General features: G+C 45.2%; 2 protein-coding genes across 7 annotated transcripts; both read right to left on the bottom strand.

Moving 5' to 3' along the window:
• Positions 1–22: 22 nt before the first annotated feature.
• LOC148686002 (uncharacterized) lies at positions 23–4,798 on the bottom strand. Its single transcript, XM_088668223.1, has one exon. It carries the CDS (start codon positions 4,440–4,442, stop codon positions 3,786–3,788), a length of 657 nt encoding a protein of 218 aa, XP_088524349.1. The 5' UTR covers positions 4,443–4,798; the 3' UTR covers positions 23–3,785.
• Positions 4,799–6,002: 1,204 nt separating this feature from the next.
• Positions 6,003–14,210, bottom strand: LOC118085304 (galactosylgalactosylxylosylprotein 3-beta-glucuronosyltransferase 1-like). 6 transcript variants are annotated; one of them, XM_088668222.1, is made up of 5 exons: positions 14,073–14,210; positions 12,167–12,311; positions 11,472–11,958; positions 11,095–11,388; positions 6,003–8,254 (listed from the first exon to the last, which is right to left on the bottom strand). In XM_088668222.1, the coding sequence occupies exons 2-5, from the start codon at positions 12,229–12,231 to the stop codon at positions 8,168–8,170; spliced, it is 933 nt and encodes a 310-aa protein (XP_088524348.1). In that variant the 5' UTR covers positions 12,232–12,311; positions 14,073–14,210; the 3' UTR covers positions 6,003–8,167. The 6 variants fall into 6 exon arrangements, with proteins under 6 accessions (XP_088524348.1, XP_060129747.2, XP_088524344.1 ...); XM_060273764.2 differs by having other exon boundaries at positions 11,472–12,004; positions 14,073–14,206; XM_088668218.1 differs by having other exon boundaries at positions 11,472–12,004; positions 12,167–13,532; positions 14,073–14,190.
• Between the last annotated feature and the right edge of the window lie 5,908 nt (positions 14,211–20,118).

Raw genomic sequence — 20,118 nt, 5'->3', positions numbered from 1 at the left:
CTCTCCCTCTCCCTCTCTCTCAACTGACTCCTCCTCAAGCGAATCCTTCCCTCTCGTTCTCTGTAACACATTCATGCCACATACTTGTTTTTTATTCTTCTTATCTAAAAAGCCTCACATGCAAAAGGCCCTTAAAAGCCATTTCCCGACCCCTCCCCATAGGGCAAGTGTTCCACCCTCCACATTATATTGGCTGTCCTGTTTTGCAACTTTCGCTGTGTGTTGCAAAACATAAGAGATATAAGTTGCACAGCTCTCGGGGCTATAACAATGTGAGAGTATCAACATTTCATAGCAGAAACATAACAATGCCTTTAGATTAAAAGAAAAAGTTGAGAAGCAGCAAATGCATCAGAATGACTAGTAGATCATGTGGCTGCCAGCTTCCACTACATTTATAGACATGCTACAATTGTTTTTAAGTATCATCACCATCAATTATTAAAACCAAGTTTATGCTTCCCAGTTAGTTTTTAAAATGCGACTTTATTTGGTAGGTTCAAGCTTAGTATATTGCTGCCTTAAACCCCTTTGGGTTGATTCCACTATCTCACCAGTTTTGCTAGGAGGACAGATCCTGAAGCTAAGGCTCCAATACTTTGGCCACCTCATGAGAAGATAAGACTCCCTGGAAAAGACCCTGATGTTGGGAAAGATGGAGGGCACAAGGAGAAGGAGACGACAGAGGACGAGATGGTTCTCGAAGCTACCAACATGAGTCTGACCAAACTGTGGGAGGCAGTGGAAGACAGGAGTGCCTGGCGTGCTCTGGTCCATGGGGTCACAAAGAGCCGGACACGACTAAACGACTAAACAACAACAATATACACCACCAATCTTTGCAAATCTGATTTTGGGACCTTAGTGCTGTATTCAGGAATGAGACAGACCTGCTAAGTTAGCCCAAGGCCACAGAGACTGCACATGGCACAGCAAACTTACTGACGCAAAGCAGTCTGTCAGAAAGAAGGGTAGTCTGTGCTTGATGAAATCCTTCACCAGAATACTTTACAGATATGTTTTCAAGCTAGATCCCAATACTCAGTCCAATTTAGAAGGTCTGCTGTCATTGAAGCAAAGCAGCATTCTGAAAGCGAGAATGGACAAGGGTAGTTTATCCAGAGAAGAGGGTCTGCATTATAGGTAGGTCTCTCAGGAGATGTGTAAGGTAATGGAACAGTAACCATAAGACAGGGAACATCTTTTCAGATATTGTTCTGTGTAGAAAATAAACTCTACACATTCTCCAAGGATCTCAAGGTAGCATTCAATGCATCATTCCTCCCCCTCCATTTTTATCCTCACAGCCCATCCTATAAGGTGGGCTGAGAAAAGTAGGTGACTAGCCCAAATTCTCCCAGTGTGTCTGATGGGTGAGTGGCGATTTGAGCCTTGGTTTCCTTGAACCTATTCTGACACTGTTACTACAGCGCCAGCACCAAAGGGAGGGGCAGTCTACATGAATTCATTTTCATGTCTGAAATACTGTAAGCCTCTGTGCATACAGATTTGTGTTTGTAGGCCTCTCTCCATTCTATCTGAAACTGCCATTCTTTCTACACCAAATAACTTTTGAATAGGAGCTACGTGATGATGCAAATCAAGAAGATAGGGTGCAGCAGAAGGAGAGAAACAAGAACCCCATGGAAAAGGAGGTGGGAAGTCGACAAAAATAAGAGAAAAGACGGAATGCTGTTTTTATTGTATTTCTTTAAAAAATGTTGAAACTTAATTTTTTTTAAAAAAAAATATCCAAATCAATCACCTTTCCACATGAGGTTGAAATTTAATTACAACTGTTTTGCAATGCAAATGAGAAACTGGCATTGGGCAAAATGCTCATTCAAATGACAAATGTATTTCTTCGTTCTACTCTGCTTTAACAGCAATCATTCATTTACAAATAGACAGTCAGATCAAGCCACATACTTTGTTTTTTAAGCCACAGGCTGTAATACACACTTTGTAGGACTAAGCAGCATGAAATCAGTGGAACTTGCTGTGGGTGGATGAGGAACAAGAATAAGATTGGGCTGCCAGAATGTCAACACACACACACAACACCAGGGGCGAACGAAGGCGTTGTGACACCCGGGGCAGCAAACCGCTATGTACAGCGCGTGTGCGGCATCGCTACGTACGGCACATGTGCTGTACATAGCTGTTTGCCGCCGGCGCCGCTCCAGCGTTGTATGGATGGTGCTGGGATCCTCTGCTCGCGGCTGCAGATGCAAATGGAGGGTCCTCCGTTTGCGGCTGTAGCAGCAACGGAGGGATTCCACCGCTGTCCGTACAGAGCTCGAGTGACGCCGGCGGCAAACCGCTATGTACAGTGCATGTGCGGTGTCACTACATACTGCACATGCGCTGCACATAGCGGTTTGCCTCTGGCACTGGGCTCCTCTGCGAATGGCTGCAACTGCGAATGGAGGATCCACGTGCGGTTGCGGTGCCGCGGTGGCTGTTCGTGCTGTTGTGAGCCCCCGCAGTGTGCCTTCTTGTCACCCCGCCCCCAGACATGGCACCTGGGGCACACCGCCGCCGCCGCCGCGGCGACACCACTGACACCACCAATTTTTAAGTACTTCTTTTCATCCATAAGAGGTGGATGCTTTTATTTTTAAAGTAAAAGTAGAGTGAGGGCACAAACTTGCAGCCCCAGACAGCTTCACTGCTAATTTGACTCTTGGTCATAAATCCCCTGCTGTTCTTTGATGGGTGCACCTCGAAACCAAGAAACTTGTGTAATGAAGAATCGTGAAGAACCTGCATGAATCCTCATAACTAACTTTTTAATAAAACATGGCCATTTCTAGATAGCCATAATCGGCAGTCTAGACAGGTGGATAGCACACAATTCTCAAGGTGCTCTTCTACACAGAACGACCTAGCTTCAGAGTGCTTAATCAAACATTGAAGCAAACGGGAACATTTGTTGCAAGCAATAACCCCCTTTTTATTGGTCCCCAGGAACTGTCAGCCAAGAAGAGACAGACTCAGATGGTTTCCATCTTAGCCCATGTAAATAGAAAGATTGGAAGCTGAACAAACAAACATGGCCCAAAGCAAATGCCCCAATTACTCCAATGTGAACACACACAAAAATGTTTTGATCCTATTTTGGTTTTCAGAGAAATCCAACCTTCGTTAAAGGTAATTAATATCCATTAAGGTACTCCCAAATGCTATGCCAATATAAAAACAGGGTTGTCAAATGGACAAAACGTTACCCTTGAAGCTAGGAAGCCTGTGCGGTTGGTTGATGTTGCATGATTTTGGGGAACCATGTCCAAAGCATCAGACGTTGGTGTGCGTATGTGTGTTTGAGGCCTTCAGAGCGGCGGATGAACAGAGGTGGGGTGTTTTTGTTTTTGTCAGGTGAAGTGGGAATGTTCGGATTCCTTTGCTTCTGTGTGACACCATTTTTAATACCTTTTGTGGGTGTGTGGGGGCCTGGGGGTACAAAACATGTAAATTGGAAGGTGGGCAGCTGGGTAGGTGAAATATACTCTGAGAGAACCTTCAGTTTTGTGGAGTTTATTTCAGTTTGTAATAAAAACAGTCAGTCATCGGGTGTGTCTCTCAGGGCTTACTTTGTCAGCCCCTCCCATACCCCAGGCTATATATATCCTTTGTTCACACCCCAGGTCACACCTGATAGGCTGGTTCAAACTTTCCTTCTGGAGCTGGATTGGACAGCTCCCATGGCCAATCAGTTTACTACATTCTGAAGTCCTACCTGCCTATTATTCTAGGATTAAAGCTCCAGACAACACTCCTCCCCTCTAAGTTCCCATTGCTACCGGTGGCCGAGGCATTTGTGGCAAATGCACTGCTTGTTTTTGCCGCTGCACTCGGTGTACATCTTCCAAGTTGGATTCTGAGCTGTCTGTGAGGTCCTCGCAGTAGGCCCTTGGTTGGAACGATAGGCTCGCTTGGGAGCTTTGCACGGACCTCTCTGCTGCTTCGGTTTCCAGGGTTTCCTCCAGAGCAAGCTGGAACGTTAGGCCCTTCTTGGCATAGAGGCACTGCTGCAACTTCTTGTCCCTCGGGCCACCCATGAGCATGTTCCCAAACTCTATAAAATTACAGAGCCGGGCGGCATGACCGAGGGAGGTCACATACCCGGTTATGGTTTCCCCAGGGGCCTGCCACTTGTAATAGAAGGTGCTGCAGCAAGCTACCCCCAAGGGCTGTGGCGAGAAGTGCCCCTTCAGCCATTCCATGATTGTATCATAAGGAACGGTGACAACCTCTTGGGGCGCAAGGAGCACCTGTGTGATCTGAAACGTTTCCTCTCCACAGATGCTAAAGAAGGTCACCCTCTTCTTGGCAGCGTCAGTGATATCCTTTGCTTCTAGGAGAAACTGGAACCGGTTAGTGTACCCATCCCAGTCTCCAGAAGCTGGGCTGAACAGCGTGAAGCTGCAGTTGGTGGACATCTGGGCTCCTTGGGTCCCAGAGCTGAAGCCTGGATACACGGCGCACTGAGGCGATGTGGGCAGCAGTCAACTGTGGTGTGGTGCACTGTGGTCAGCTCAGTGGAATCCCATCCGTGTTGCCAGTGAAGTATATACTCTGAGAGATCCTTCAGTTTTGTGGAGTTTATTTCAGTTTGTAATAAAAACAGTCAGTCATCGGGTGTGTCTGCCAGTGCTTGCCTGGCTATATATCCTTTGTTCACACCCCAGGTCACACCTGATAGGCTGGTTCAAACTTCCCTTATGGAGCCGGATTGGACGGCTCCCACGGCCAATCAGATTACTACATTATAAAGCCCTACTTGCCTATTATTCTAGGACTAGTGGAATTCAGCCCGTTTAGAAACGGGCGCTAGAACGCTGCTCTCGTGCAGCGCCAGCATGGGACGGAGCTTCGGAGGTCTCCAAAGCCCCGTCTCATGCGGGAGGTGCCCGGCGAGGGGGGGGAGATCTTCTCCGAAACTCCGTCCCATGCCGGCGCTGCGTGCCAAGGCGGCGGGGGGGAGGAGCGCTTCTCACACACACCCCCGCCTCGCCGCGGACCTGTCCTTGCTGTCGGCGGCAGAGGGACAGGAACAAAGGAGGAGAAAGCAGCCCTTTCTCCTCCTTCCTTCCTCTCCCTCCGCCGCCGACAGCCCTTTCTGTTGGTGGTGAGGGGAGAGGAACGAACGGAGAGAAAGCAGCCCTTTCTCTCCGTTCGTTCCCCTCCCACCACCGCCGACAGAAAGCACAGATCCCGGGGTTGCCGGCTCTGTCGGGTGGGGGGGAGGGAGAAGCAATCCGATCCTCTGCTTCTCCCTTCCCCCACCTGACAGAGCCAAATGCCGGCTCTGTTGGGCAGGGGAAGGGAGAAGCCAAAGACCGATCAGATCTTCTGCTTCTCCCTCCCCCCCACCCGACAGAGCCGGCAACCCCGCAGCGGGGGCTTCTCACCGTTTGCCTTCCCCCCAGGGGGAGGCAAACAGCGAAAAACCCCGCCACGCCATACTTCGGCTCCGGGACTGGCTTGGCGGCGGCGGGAAGAAGGGGAGGAATTCCTCCCCTTCTTCCCGCCGCTGCCAAGCCAGTCCCCGAGCCGAAGTGCGGCGCGGCGGGTGCTTTTCGCCGTTTGCCTCCCCCTTCACTCCGGGAAGTCAAACAGCGAAAAGCCCCCGCCGCGCCGCACTTCGGCTTGGGGACTGGCTTGGCGGCGGCGGGAAAAAGAGGAGGAATTCCTCCTCTTCTTCCCGCCGCCGCCAAGCCAAAGCCGGCTTCCCTCGGCGCCCGCTGCCGCTTCGGCCGAGGAAGCGCCGTCCCATGCCGGAGGTGCGCGGCAAGGCTGCCGGGGGGAGCGCTTCTTTCCCCCGCCGCCTCGCCGCGCACCTCCAGCATGAGACTGGACTTCGGAGCGGCGGTTGGCGGAGCGGCGGTTGGCCGTTGTCCCTCCGTCCAATCCCTGTATCCCTGGGGCACATGCGCAGTGACCCAGGGACACACGGGACAACTGGACGCAGGGACAACTTGGACATTATTATATAGGATTAAAGCTCCAGATACAACAGTGGGTGACGGCAGGAGCAGCTGCAGAAGGTTGAACAGACCTGGCGAAGCCTCAAAACATGCTGTCAGCATCTCCATGGTTTGCTTCCTTTTTCCTATTGTTTGCTGTTTATCAGCAGCATCACTGCAGACACTGCTTCCTGGAACCAGTTTCATTTCTTTCTTTGTTAGGGCGTATGGCAGCCCTAACAAATAGTAATAATAAATAAGTACTGTGCTGGAACTAGACACATCAAAGAAGTGTTTCAGTTAAATGCGTTGTAAATTTAAACAGGGAAAACAGGTACAGAAAAAATGGTACCTCACAGCGCCATCTGGTGGCACACTGTTATATTGCACATAAAGGTTTAGACAGTTAAGTCCAGTCGCGAACGATTCTAGGGTTGCAGTGCTCATCTCGCTTTACTGGCTGAGGGAGCCGACATTTGTCCGCAGACAGTTTTTCCGGGTCATGTGACCACCATGACTATGCCGCTTCTGGCGAAACCAGAGCAGCACATGGAAATGCCGTTTACCTTCCTGCCGGAACGGTACCTATTTATCTGCTTGCACTTCAACGTGCTTTTGAATTGCTAGGTTGGCAGGAGCTGGGGGTGAGCAATGGAAGTTCACCCCGTTGCAGGGATTTGAACTGCCAACCTTCCGATCGGCAAGCCCTAGGCTCAGTGGTTTAGACCACAGCGCCATCCACTTTGCACATACAACACATATAAATCGCTTATTCTACACCAGTCTAGCTGAGTCCCCTGATTAGGATCATAAGATCTAAGTTGTTCACGTCTGTGAAATTCCTTCCACTTGCTGAAGTGAATCTTCAGCCGGCTCACCCCTTTCTAATTAATTGTGGATGTTCTGGATGTAAACATGCCAAACTACCACAGTCAGATCCAGTCTGGACCTCTTCTACCATCACCTTGTAAGCTTGTCTAGTCATAGTCATTATAGTCAGGTTCCCAGTCAGCCTTCATAATAGTTCTATACTGGTTTCATTAGTATGAACATTTGAGTCTCAGATTATTCCATGTACTCAAGACCTTTCCCTTTATTTTCCAGGTCTTCTTAAACTGTAAGTGTGTGGAGAGGTACTGTGTTATACATTTGTAAACTGCACTGGTATCGGGTTCTAAATACTTTGATAAACAAACATTTTGCCTAGAATCCCACTGACTTCAGTTCCGTAAACCCAGTGGGGGATGGGAGAAATCACAAAACTGCACAAAAATGGGGTGGTATTCTTTTGAATGTCTGAATAGGGCTTTGAATAGCTAGACAGTAGTGGTGGTGGAATAAAAGCTGACTTTGATTAAAAGGGCGTGGCTCCAGAGTCCCTAAAAGTGATGATGCTAATAAAATGAAGAGGATATACTCTTGTTTGTATTAAGTTGTTGTGGAGTTAAGACAATAGTCCATCCTCTATTTAAAGCACGTCCCTCCAGATCTAAAGTGGTACTATATATTAAATAGGCTGCAACCCTGTGCATGCTTATTAAATTTCCGGGTAAAGGTGCATAGGTTTCACTGTTAAGTTCCTTTTTAGACTGCATTGTTTTCATCCTTCCCATCCTTTCAAATCCCAATTAAACAGGCATAGTTTTCTCAATCCGAACTGAAGTTCTTATCAAGGTCACAGGTTTCCTTTCTAAATGCAGATTTATTTATTTATTGGTCTTCTTGAACTAAGAGTTGACTTGATAGCTTTTTAAAAGCTACAACTGTCTCCATTGAAGCATGCCAAGGGTACGGTAGCTATTCTGAGTATCATCTGAGCTTAGCTGTAGTGCAGGGGGGGGGATGACAATGTTAAACTGACTATCTAAGCACCATGCATGAAGCTATCTTCACAGCCAAAGGTCCGTCTTTCTCATTTTCACGCATCTGTATCAGAAATTAAACCAGTGCATTTTTTTCCTAAACGCGCGGCTAAATACAATCTTCAACAGAGCTTGAAATTAAGTTTGTGCAAAGGATTGTGGATATCTGAAGGAGGTATCAGCATCCCTCCCCCAAATTTATTCTTGAAATATAATTTCTCTTTGAATCTGTCTTGAACTAGATTAGAGAATCAGCAACAACAAAAATACACCATACCATTTAATAACTTAAAATGCATTGCATTGTCTCTTCTTGGTTTCTTATTGATTTCCCGATTACACCTCCATATTTGGATCTGTGAATCCGTATTCGCCTTCATTACCCAGTCGTGGCCTTTCTGTCCTCGTGTGCCAGACCAAGACCTACGGAAGGAATGTGCTCCTTATTAGGATGTCATGGCTGAGCCTGGAGGCAAATATTGGCAAATATGCACGGCAGCCATCCATGAAGCCTTGGGAACGTATACATCTGAACAGAACTGTAATGTCTGAACAGAAGAATCTCTGGAACATGTATACATCGATAGCAACTGCAAGCCTTGTTGGGAGGGCATGTTGATACTGCTCTTTCTAGTAATGAATTAATGAATTAGATGTATATTCCGCCCTTTGTCACAAGATCTCAGGGCAGTTCACAGAATAAAATATAAGATAAAAACGCCAAGTAAATAATCAAAACAAAAAACAAAACAAAGCAATAACCTTCCCTTTTAAAAGATGGCACAGGATATCACAAAAAACCAAAAACCAATTAAATAACAATCACTCCTGCTAATGTGGGATTAATTTGAGTTGAGGTAATTTTAATCCGTTTTAATTTTTTAACTGTGTACTCAAATTGTAATTTCATTTTATTGCTTATCTTCAGTGGGGTCACTTAGAGGAGAAGATGGTGAAATGCAAACAGGGGACAGAGAAAGGGAAGAACTCCTCAATGCCTTCTTTGCCTCAGTCTTCTCCAAAAAAGAAAACAATGCCCGACCTGAAGAATATGGAGCAGATGATTCAGCAGGGGAAACACAGCCCAGAACAAGTAAGGAGGTAGTACAAGAATACTTGGCTAGTTTAGATGTATTCAAGTTTCCAGGGCCAGATGAACTACATCCAAGAGTATTAAAAGAACTGGCAGAGGTGATTTCAGAACCACTGGCAATAATCTTTGATAATTCCTGGAGAACAGGCGAAGTTCCAGCAGACTGGAGGAGGGCAAATGTTGTCCCTATTTTCAAAAAGGGGAAAAGAGAGGACCCAAACAATTACCGCCCAGTAAGCCTGACATCAATACCAGGAAAGATTCTAGAGCAGATCATCAAGCAAACAGTCTGTGAGCACCTAGAAAGAAACTCTGTGATCACTAAAAGTCAGCATGGGTTTCTGAAAAATAAGTCATGTCAGACTAATCTGATCTCATTTTTTGACAAAATTACAAGCCTGTTAGATGAAGGGAACGCTGTGGATGTAGCCTATCTTGATTTCAGCAAGGCCTTTGACAAGGTGCCCCATGATATTCTTGTAGGGAGGCTGGTAAAATGCGGGCTGGACAATGCTACCATTCAGTGGATTTGTAACTGGCTGACTGACCGAACCCAAAGGGTGCTCATCAATGGCTCCTCCTCATCCTGGAGAGTAGTGACTAGTGGGGTGCCACAGGGTTCTGTCTTGGGCCCAGTCTTATTCAACATCTTTATCAATGACTTGGATGATGGGCTTGAGGGCATCCTGAGCAAGTTTGCAGATGACACCAAATTGGGAGCGGTGGCTAATACCCCAGAGGACAGGATCACACTTCAAAATGACCTTAACAGATTAGACAACTGGGCCAAAGCAAACAAGATTAATTTTAACAAGGAGAAATGTAAGGTACTACACTTGGGCAAAAAAAATGAAAAGCACAAATACAGGATGGGTGACACCTGGCTTGAGAGCAGTACATGTGAAAAGGATCTAGGAGTCTTGGTAGACCACAGACTTGACATGAGTCAGCAGTGTGATGCAGCAGCTAAAAAAGCCAATGCAATTCTGGGCTGCATCAATAGGAGTATAGCATCTAGATCTAGGGAAGTAATAGTACCACTGTATTCTGCTCTGGTCAGACCTCACCTGGAGTACTGTGTCCAGTTCTGGGCACCACAGTTCAAGAAGGATACTGACAAGCTGGAACGTGTCCAGAAGAGGGCAACCAAAATGGTCAAAGGCCTGGAAACGATGCCTTATGAGGAACGGCTTAGGGAGCTGGGTATGTTTAGCCTGGAGAAGAGAAGGTTAAGGGGTGATATGATAGCCATGTTCAAATATATGAAAGGATTTCATATGGAGGAAGGAGAAGGATTGTTTTCTGCTGCTCCAGAGAAGCGGACACGGAGCAATGGATTAAAACTTCAAGAAAGAAGATTCCACCTAAACATTAGGAAGAACTTGCTGACAGTAAGAGCTGTTCGGCAGTGGAATTTGCTACCAAGGAGTGTGGTGGAGTCTCCTTCTTTGGAGGTCTTTAAGCAGAGGCTTGACAGCCATATGTCAAGAATGCTTTGATGGTGTTTCCTGCTTGGCAGGGGGATGGACTGGATGGCCCTCGTGGTCTCTTCCAACTCTATGATTCTATGATTCTATGATCTTTCTATAAACTGCTTTAAGGTGGGTTTTGTTTGTTTTTTAGAATCAAGCAGGATATAAATTTTATGAAACAAACCAACAAACAATTCCATGAGCACGGATCCCTTTGTAACCAAAACAACCCATATTTGCACAAGGGGGAGGGGGATCAGAGGGCTTGGTGGAACCCCAGTGTTTGGGAACACCCCAAATGAAGACTAAGCACACTCTGTAGCCACACAATGTTGAGCCACAAGGCATTTCATAAAATATCAGTAAAACTTTAAGGTTCATTGCCGTAAGATGCTAAAACATGCCAGAAACGCTCGGCAGTGGGTGCCTACCCAGTGGCAGACCATGGTGTCTCAAATTTCAGTGGCACCCCTGTGCGACGCTAAAATCTGGTCCCCCCCCAAACCTTCTGTTGGATGTCATAGTTACGGCACCATCTGCGGTACCCCAGAAGCTCTGTGTCCAATGCAACAGAACTGGACGCGCTCACAAAACACTTTTGGCCTGCCTAATCTCTGATGAGAGGCACCTTCCATAGTGGAAGTGGATGGCGGGGGGGGGGGGGGAGGCAATTGCACAAACATTTTGGCCATGCTAACCTTTGTGCAGTTGGCAGCTCTGGGCTCCAGTTCATCCATTGCAACCAGATCCTTCAGCAGGCTAGTTTCTTGGTAACCTTCTTTCACGTCCAGCTTGAAAGTGGCCTGAGGCTTCTCCAGGATCAGCCTGAGGCTGCTGGCAAAGCCAGCCATGTCGATGGCAAAAGGCCGGTTAAGGTCGTACGCGACCTTCCAGCCCACCACTTTGCCTGCTGAGCTCACCTTTAGGGACTCATACCTCAGGCCCCCGGCAAAGGCAACTGGCCAGACGGACACCCTCTTTGTGTAGCGCATCTGCTTGTCAGAAAGAAAACAAAATTGTGATGCCTGAATAATGGACCCCAAAGATGAAACCACCCTAAACTCGAGTCTCATACCTCCTCAAAGAGCTCTAGGCTATAGGTGTTGTCGTCATCAGCAAAGTAGACCACACCCTCTGGTGGCGGTGTGGTGCCAAATTTCTCCCTCAACCAATGCAGTCCAAGATTCCTCTGCAACGTGCCCCTCGGTTTGTGAGATGGGAGCCCTAAAGTGTTCTTCAGACTCTTGGGAGTCTCAACATTCAGGTGTGTAAAATTGATCCTTGTCTTCTCCAGCAGATTGGATACTAGGTTGGTCCTTCTGGGAGAGTCTTCCACCACCAGCCAGTGGAGGTTCTGCACGTGGAGGAAAGTATTGGCCACACGGGTCAGCTCAGCCTTCTGCACTGGCCGGCTGTAGGTCGGGGTGATCACAAAGATGGCAGGCAGAGCCTCTGACCATGGGAGAGGCCTGGAGTACACATAGCTCCAGATTAATTTTGGAGCTGCCCCAACAGCTGGCTGCTGAGCTGATGAAAGTCCATCCTCCCTTGCGAGCGATGTGCTATTATTGAAGAGAGATTTGGCCATCACATTTTCATCTGTTTCCTCTAAGGCAAGTCGAACAGAGAGAATAAATCATAAAACACCCACTGCAGTGCCACCGAGACCTTCACCACATTCACATTCTTATTTTAATTCCCCTCCCCCTGTAATTGCTATGGGGGGAAAGTCACAGAAGCTCTTTGTAAGGCTGCGCCTGGTGCACTTACTTCTCAGAAGGCTGAGGTAGCGGGTAGTTGGGTACTGATGCCACAATGTAAGAAGAAGACCCCATGGCAAAGCAATCAGAAGTGTAGTGAGAAGGTTACGTCTCCTCAGCATGCTGCAGAGATGTCCCACTGCCTGGGCATCTCCCTACAATTCAGAAGAAGGTAGCAGGGGGAGTTATAAAAGTGTATGGATAAATATGATGACACTTGGAACACACTTGTAAAAATTATAATGACTTAATAATTATATGTATACTCGTCGGAATAATAGCATTATTTATATACCTAAATATCGCATTGTATTACAGTCCCCTCCCCCCATTTATTATTTCATTTGCATTTTCAAAAACAGGAACAGGGAGCATACTTATCCCCTTCCCCCTCTCTCCCCTTTCCCAGTCCCACTTACAACTTTGTACCAATTACAGCATGTATACATATACCATATGACTTCCCTTCCACCCTTATCCTGGTTCCTTTGCTTTTCTACTACTCCGTGTAATCCACATCTTTTTAATCATCCAATTTGTTATCTATTAAAAACTCTATTTCAACTCTGCTAGATTTACAGTCATACCTCGGTTTAAGTACGCCTCGGTTTGAGTATTTTCAGTTTAAGTACTCCGCGGACCCGTCTGGAACGGATTAATCCACTTTCCATTACTTTCAATGGGAAAGTTCACTTCAGGTTAAGTACGCTTCAGTTTAAGTACTCCACGGACCGTCTGGAACGGATTAATCCACTTTCCATTACTTTCAATGGGAAAGTTCGCTTCAGGTTAAGTACACTTCAGGTTAAGTACAGACTTCCGGAACCAATTGTGTTTGTAAACCGAGGTACCACTGTACTCAAGATCTGCTAAGCTATGTATTTGTTTATACTGGTTCTTAAACTATTCAATAAACATTATCCATTCCTCCCTGTATTACTTATCTTTATTTTCTCTTATCCTGTTCGTCAGAGCAGCCAGTTCGGCATATTGAAACATTTTACAGTGTCGTTCTTCCTTGTTGTTGTTTAGTCGTTTAGTCATGTCCGACTCTTCGTGACCCCATGGACCAGAGTACGCCAGGCACTCCTGTCTTCCACTGCCTCCCGCAGTTTAGTCAGACTCATGTTGGTGCCTTCGAGAACACTGTCCAACCATCTTGTCCTCTGTCGTCCCCTTCTCCTTGTGCCCTCCATCTTTCCCAACATCAGGGTCTTTTCCAGGGAGTCTTCTTTTCTCATGAGGTGGCCAAAGTATTGGAGCCTCAGCTTCAGGATCTGTCCTTCCAGTGAGCACTCAGGGCTGGTTTCCTTCAGAATGGATAGTGGGTACTATACTTGTTCTCTACCCTTGTGCCGATAAGGTTCTACCGGTAGCTGCGGCAGTGGCATATAGTAATAAACTCTTTTGTTTTTTTGGGACATCACAGGTGGGGAAAGTTTTCTTAATTATTTTTTTAAAAATTCATTATATATAGTTTCTCAATATTCCTTAATTACTTTACAGGACCACCACATGCGGAAAAACCCCCTCATTTTCATTACACTTCCAACATATACCTTTTTCTTTTTTTAGACATTTTCGTCAATCTGGTGGGTGTTAAATACCACCTGTGGGTCATTTTCATCATATTTTCTTTTATCGCATAACATGTCGTGAATTTCATATTTATTTTCCACAACTTTCCCCATAATTCATAATCAATATTGTGACCCACACCTTGTGCCCACTTAATCATGCTCGATTTCACAAATTCATCTTTAGTTGTATTGTACAACTGTATTGTATTACAGTTTAAAGCACTTTTTGTTTTCCTTTTTTTCATTTCTTTCACTTTATTTGTCCACTGAAACTTTTATCTCATATCACTGCCAATGTGCTCTGCTTGCTCTAAGTACAGCTATATTCCCACATACCTGGTTTTCTTTTCTCCATAGAGAAGGCATATTCCTGAGATGATTCTTTCTAGGTTTTTCAGCAGCGAATGACTCTACTCTTTACAGCTACGGTGCATGTTTAATGATTTTATTGCTGCCAGCATATGTGTAACTTTGATGACTAAAGGCTATATACTTCATATGCTTCATTTCCATGTAATAAACCAATCTTTATTTACACTCTGCTGTACAAAGGTCTTTATGGGCATAAGGGTGAAAGGTGTACACCATTTTAAATGGAGGCACGTACTGACTCCATGCAAAATATTACAGTCCTCTCAGAGCTGTACGCTGAAGACGCATGTGTGGTAGGCATGTATGTGGGTTCAGACATACACCTTGTAACAGTATAAAATGAGACTACAGTTTTGGTCCAATTCTCACAGCGTTTGCTTCTGCATAGTGACTCTTATCCTCATCCTGCACATGATAATGTCTTCATTTGCCCCTTGAAGTAGTAAGCTCTTACATATGTAGTCTAGACAAAGGTGAAAAGAAAAACCTTAATATTGTATATGATTTTTACTTGCAAGAGATTTCACATTATGGTAAGGGTTGTGTAGACTTGGCTGGGTTCCATCCATTGGCCAAAGAAGCAGCAGTTGCTACTAATTTGTTTTCTTGCCAGAAAGAACAATCTGCTCCAATGGTCAGTTACCCTAGGATTGTAGAACTGAAAGGGAACTTCACTGGATTTTCCTAGGAGGATACACTCTATTGTTGAAGGAAAGTAAATGCATTTCCTTCTCTTAAGCTTCTTGTTAATACATGTGTTGCTGTAAACAACCAGAGGGCCCTGTTTGTGTAGCAGTCTAGCCAGCATTTGTTGGTAGCTCTCTGTCTAAGTTAACTCCACCCCTAAAAGCTGAGCCATTTTGTTTCTCTCCAGACATGTCTTCTATATATTTGCCTCCATGCATTCTGTAAATAGTTCCTGCATGAATAAAACCTTTAAACTCCAGATACTGATTATTCTAATCTAATCCACCAAAAATGCAAGGTCTGCTAACACCTCTTGGCTTCCACACTATGTCTGCAGTACCCCCTCCCTCCCCGGATCCACCAAGCTTGTAACTCTCTCTCTCTCTCTCTCTCTCTCTCTCTCTCTCTCTCTCTCTCTCTCTCTCTCTAAGAAATTATGTTGTGCCCTTGCATACTGAAGACACACCTCTTTACCCTTAGCTTTGACACATGAGATATATTGATTGTATTTGTTTTAAACTGATTTTTTAATATCAAAATTTAAAATTGCAGCTGTAACCTGCCCTGCAACTTTGTGGCAAAGGGAAGGTAAGAAATCAATTAAATCATCGCCATCACTCGGTAACATTCTCAGTAGCATTCTTTTTGGGGGGTGCTACAGAGGATAGATATCTCCTATCAACTGGATCTTATTTCTGCGTTTAGTCTTAGGAAATTTCAGAATGAAATGTCTATGTGAAATTTCCTTCATCCAGATCTATTCCCAGCCAACCTGTCATCAGTACAGAGTTATGTATCCACAGGTAATTCTTGTTCCTCCTGGTAAAGCATAGGAAGCAGATTCAAAGGAGCAAAGAGCAATGCAACAGAGACCTACTTAATTCTACTTGAGTAGAAACTAGTCTTTCTGCCATAGAAAGATCCTTAGAGTAGCAGCAACAAAGAGACAACCACGGTGATGTTGGCGAAACAATGAAAAGGTAAACCACCGTGAGGTGCAAATATTTAAATGTATAAACAACCTTCACATATACAAGGAGATTCAAAAATGTGTGCAGAGTCTCATACTCGAAGTCTTAAAAGTCTTAAAAGTCCAGTATAAAGTGCAATAAAATCCGACAATAAAGTGCTATGATGTATCATGCGTTCTTATCTCTTCCCATACGTTCTTATCTCATGGATCTTATCTTATCTTTGGATGAGCTAAGAACCAGGGGCGTCTTGAGCAGATCGCGCGCCCTGGTGCTGAGGGGCGGAGATTGCTCCGCCGCCCGCCCCGCCCTCGCAGGGCGCAATTGGTTTCCGCGCGGCTTTGCCGCGCGGCGCCCTCCTTACCAGGCCGGCGCCCAGCTTACCCCCCCCCCCCCACCATGGTGCACTGCGCCGCCGGGGGTCTATGAAGAGCCGGCCCTGATAAGAACGTATGGGAAGAGATAAGAACGCATGATACATCATAGCACTTTATTGTCAGACTTTATTGCACTTTATACTGGACTTTTAAGACTTCGAGTATGAGACTCTGCACACATTTTTTAATCTCCTTGTATGTGTGAAGGTTGTTTATACATTTAAATATTTGCACCTCACGGTGGTTTGCCTTTTCATAGAAAGATCCTTGACAACTTATCCTGCATCCTGGAGTAATAAATGTTAACCCGTGATAATGAGCCTAAAAAGACGAGCGGGAGCTTGTAACACAACAAGCAAGCTAGTTTCGCCCCCCCCTCCAACATTTCCAGTAGCTCACAATAGCAATGTCAAGGTATTGTCAGTTATCTCTTGTGCAGATGCGTAAACAAGCCCAGATAAATGATTTGCTCGGGACCATATGGCTACGCAATGCACAGCTTGGAACAAAAAAGCATATGGTGCACGGACCTTTCCAGACAAAGATTAAAATGAGTTTTATTTTTAGCACTTTATTAGCACGAGCTCTGATCCAGCACCAGTGATATAACTCATATCCTGCCCTTATGTAATGTTTCAGCTTGGGGGCATAACAACATCTCTGCAACGGAATGAGCTCCATACGGAACAATATTTTGAGACCTGAGCAACATCTGTGCACGCTAAAAGAAACATCTGGAAAGTCCCTCTGCTTCTCCCCACACAACAAGGCCTTCTGGTGAAACGAACCCTTCATAAGCAGGAGTCTTGACTGTCTTCCCTCCTCCTTGCAATTGACTGATGGTGAAAAGCAGAGATATGGTAAGAAAACCATATAGTAAGAACAAGAAGCAGGTAGGGAGAAGGAGGAAGCCTTGGCAACCATGCAGGGCCCAAGATATTGAATGAAACAAATCCTGCTTTACACAGATAAGCTGGTGAATGTGTTTCCCGTCTGTGACGCTTCAAATAGCAGGTGGAAGATCACTTGGATGAATGCTTCTGAAATGAAAAAAAAAAGATTCCCAGGACGTTCAAAACTCTTGTATTGCCGGGGTAGAAGGGAAGCTAGGTTGGACTCTCACACTTCATTTTCTATGTGTGGGGATTTCCCATATGGAAAAACATCAGATCATGCAAATGCCCCTCACCTCCCTGCACACACCCTGAACCAGTGAAGTCCAGGAACACTTTTCATGTCTTAATTTGTTGTTTGCAAATATCTTTTTTTTTTAAAAAAAATATTTTTATTAATTTTCCAATTAAAACCAATTATATCACATTCAATATTTCAAATTATACACATATATATATCAATCAAACCGAATGTTATGCCAAATCATCTAAAGAATTTTTTATTTGGGTTCCCATGCTTCAAGAAATTGGGAATTCCTCGCAACTGTCCACTGCCGTCTTTTTTCTAAAGTTCAAATCGTCCTCCAAGTTCATAATAATCCAGATCTTCCCCTTACAGTCACATAGATGTTTTCCACTTTCATCCGATTGTTTCCCAGCTGCTGAGATAAATATCAAACAAAGTTTCACAGATGTTCTTTCTCCTGTGTGAGTTAATCAGTCCAGCCTCCCCATAAATCTTCTTAGTGGAGCTCCCTGTTGCGTCGAAGCAGTTCAAAGCAGCGCCATCTTAAAAAGCTCAAATCACTTTCGTTTTCTCTCATAGCCATGAAGATTTACGATCTTTATAGAATTTACAGCTTTTCCAGGCAGGAGACCCAAACATCAAACCATAAACTCTTGGTAAATTAATGGATCTCCTTGCCCTATAGCTGAACTTAGCTTCAGGTCGCTGCTCCAATTTAAAGTGCGTCACAGCTCATAAATCCTCCGAACGCGTCCAGAACTCCTTCCGTCCGACTAGGGGGGGGCTTTTCTCATCGGCAACTCCACATCTTTAAAAAATATGCTCAGTAACAACAGTTATAAAGTTCAACTCACACAGTCTTTTGCTTCTCTTTCACTCCAAACAAGCCAGGACATCGCGTCCGGGAAGGTACGAGGCAACATATATGAAGAAAAAATAAAAACTCACTTCCCTTATCGCTCCGTCCCCATCAATCCTTCTTCCAGATGCAGTACAATCTTTGACTCCTCTCCCTCAGCAGCATAAATTTCTCAGCAGTAAACAGCGCTTCTTCCCCTCCTTCTGAAGTATGTCCATAGATTTAAGCCTAATTATCTTCTTTAACCATGGAAATCCCCGCCATGCAGATTAGCGTCCGGGAGTCCTGGCCCTCGTAAGTGCTCAGCCCAAGCTCCCCCCACTCCAAAAACAGTCGGAGTGGGTCTGGGCGCATCGCGGGCCAGCGGCCCCTCTCCGTAACCCCCGGAGAGGGTAGGGGGTTGCCATTTACTCCCCTAGCAACCGCCAAATTCCTTACGAAGGTCAGAGAGATGGAAAACAGGTCCGCCATTCCTGCAGGCGGAAACCGGAACTGTTGTTTGCAAATATCAATGTAATCGAACAGTGCTATAGTTTGGGAAGGAAGGGCTGCTGTGCAACCACAAACTCACTTTTAGCTCCCACCCCCTGCAAAAAATAAAATATTTTGACAAGGTCTGTGAGCTTTCAGGCCTTACGGAATTTTATTGAGCTTCTAGAGAAAACCACTCTGTGGTTCCTTTGGCTCCTATTTTTTTCTTTTTCCTCCACGAGTCTGTTAGCAGCTAAGGATGCACTGCAACACTTCGTTTCAAGTTCCCATTTGCTGCTGCTGCTGCTGCTGCTGCTGCTTGTGAGACACAATTCATTACACTAGTGGGGAAGAATGGAGGAAAATGCTTTCTTGCTTTCAGATGACCGACTTTTGAGTGACCACAATATTGCCTTGATATAAATTGTACAGGGTTGCAGTTGGATGCTAACTTCTTGTGCACTTCTATATCACTGTGAAATATGCCCCCCCCCATTCAGCTATTAGTGAATCCACAATCAGTTAAAATCGAAACAAAACACAATTTCCCCTCACCATTGACATATATCTAAGTACCGTAATTAATTCTCCTCCTGTAGAAAAGGTATCCAAAATATTTGTGGCATTTTCACCTATATCAAATATGTTATGCCAGGCAAAGGCAAACTCGGCCCTCCAGATGTTTTGGGACTACAACTCCCATCATCCCTGACCACTGGTCCTGTTAGCTAGGGGTCATGGGAGTTGTAGTCCCAAAACATCTGGAGGGCCGAGTTTGCCTATGCCTGTGTTATGCCCATATGAATGTGCTCCTTGAAATTGTTTTCCTAAAACATCATTTGCACCTGTGATTGTGTGACAATGAGTTTGCTGGAATGGCTTTTGTATAATGTCTTCTGGCTTCAGAGGTACCTATGAACATCCAGTATACAAAGCCATTGTCTCTGTAGCACCATCTGTTTCGGTTTTGATATTTAGGAGTAAGATTGACAGAGCAAGAACTGAATTTGCTATTCATGAAGAGTCTTTGAATTCACAAATGTATGCATGATCGGAAGTGCATTCCTTTCTTTCTACTTTCTCCCCATGAATACACATATTTTCACAAGCAGCTCTGCGAGATTGGATATCCATTTTGCAATATGGAATTTATTTTTTGATACTTGTGTACATTGTGTCTTAACATTCTCAAGCTGGCCTCATCACTTTTCAGTATTTTACAATGCTCAGAACCTCTTTCGTTTCTTTCCCATATTTTGTTCTAAATCCTTTTAAGCATAGCCACCTTGAGGCCTTGTGGTTGGGTATATTGACAGAATATTTTATTGGGCAGGGTGGCGGCGGATTGCAAAAGCCCTTTTCTGCCTGTGCCATTTACTACATCAGCGCTACAGGTTGATGACATAAAGAGCCCAACTCCAAATGGCTTTTTTTCCTGTAGAGGCTATAATTCTGTACAGTCAAACCTCGGTTTATGCCTAACTTGGCGAGCGACTGCTTCGGCA

The sequence above is a fragment of the Zootoca vivipara genome, chromosome 4 (genome assembly GCF_965207765.1).
Source record: "Zootoca vivipara chromosome 4, rZooViv2.hap1.1, whole genome shotgun sequence".
In the NCBI taxonomy this organism is placed as follows: Eukaryota; Metazoa; Chordata; class Lepidosauria; order Squamata; family Lacertidae; genus Zootoca; species Zootoca vivipara.
This window is presented reverse-complemented; position numbering and strand designations above follow the sequence as displayed.

Coding starts and splice junctions, on each gene's coding strand:
- LOC148686002 (XM_088668223.1), bottom strand. CDS start 4,442: ATGTCCACCAACTGCAGCTTCACGCTGTTCAGCCCAGCTTCTGGAGAC.
- LOC118085304 (XM_060273764.2), bottom strand. CDS start 14,102: ATGCCTTCTCTATGGAGAAAAGAAAACCAG. Junction 12,312..14,072: donor TATGGAGAAAAGAAAACCAG/GTATGTGGGAAT, acceptor TCTGAATTGTAG/GGAGATGCCCAGGCAGTGGG. Junction 11,389..11,471: donor GCCTAGAGCTCTTTGAGGAG/GTATGAGACTCG, acceptor TCTGACAAGCAG/ATGCGCTACACAAAGAGGGT.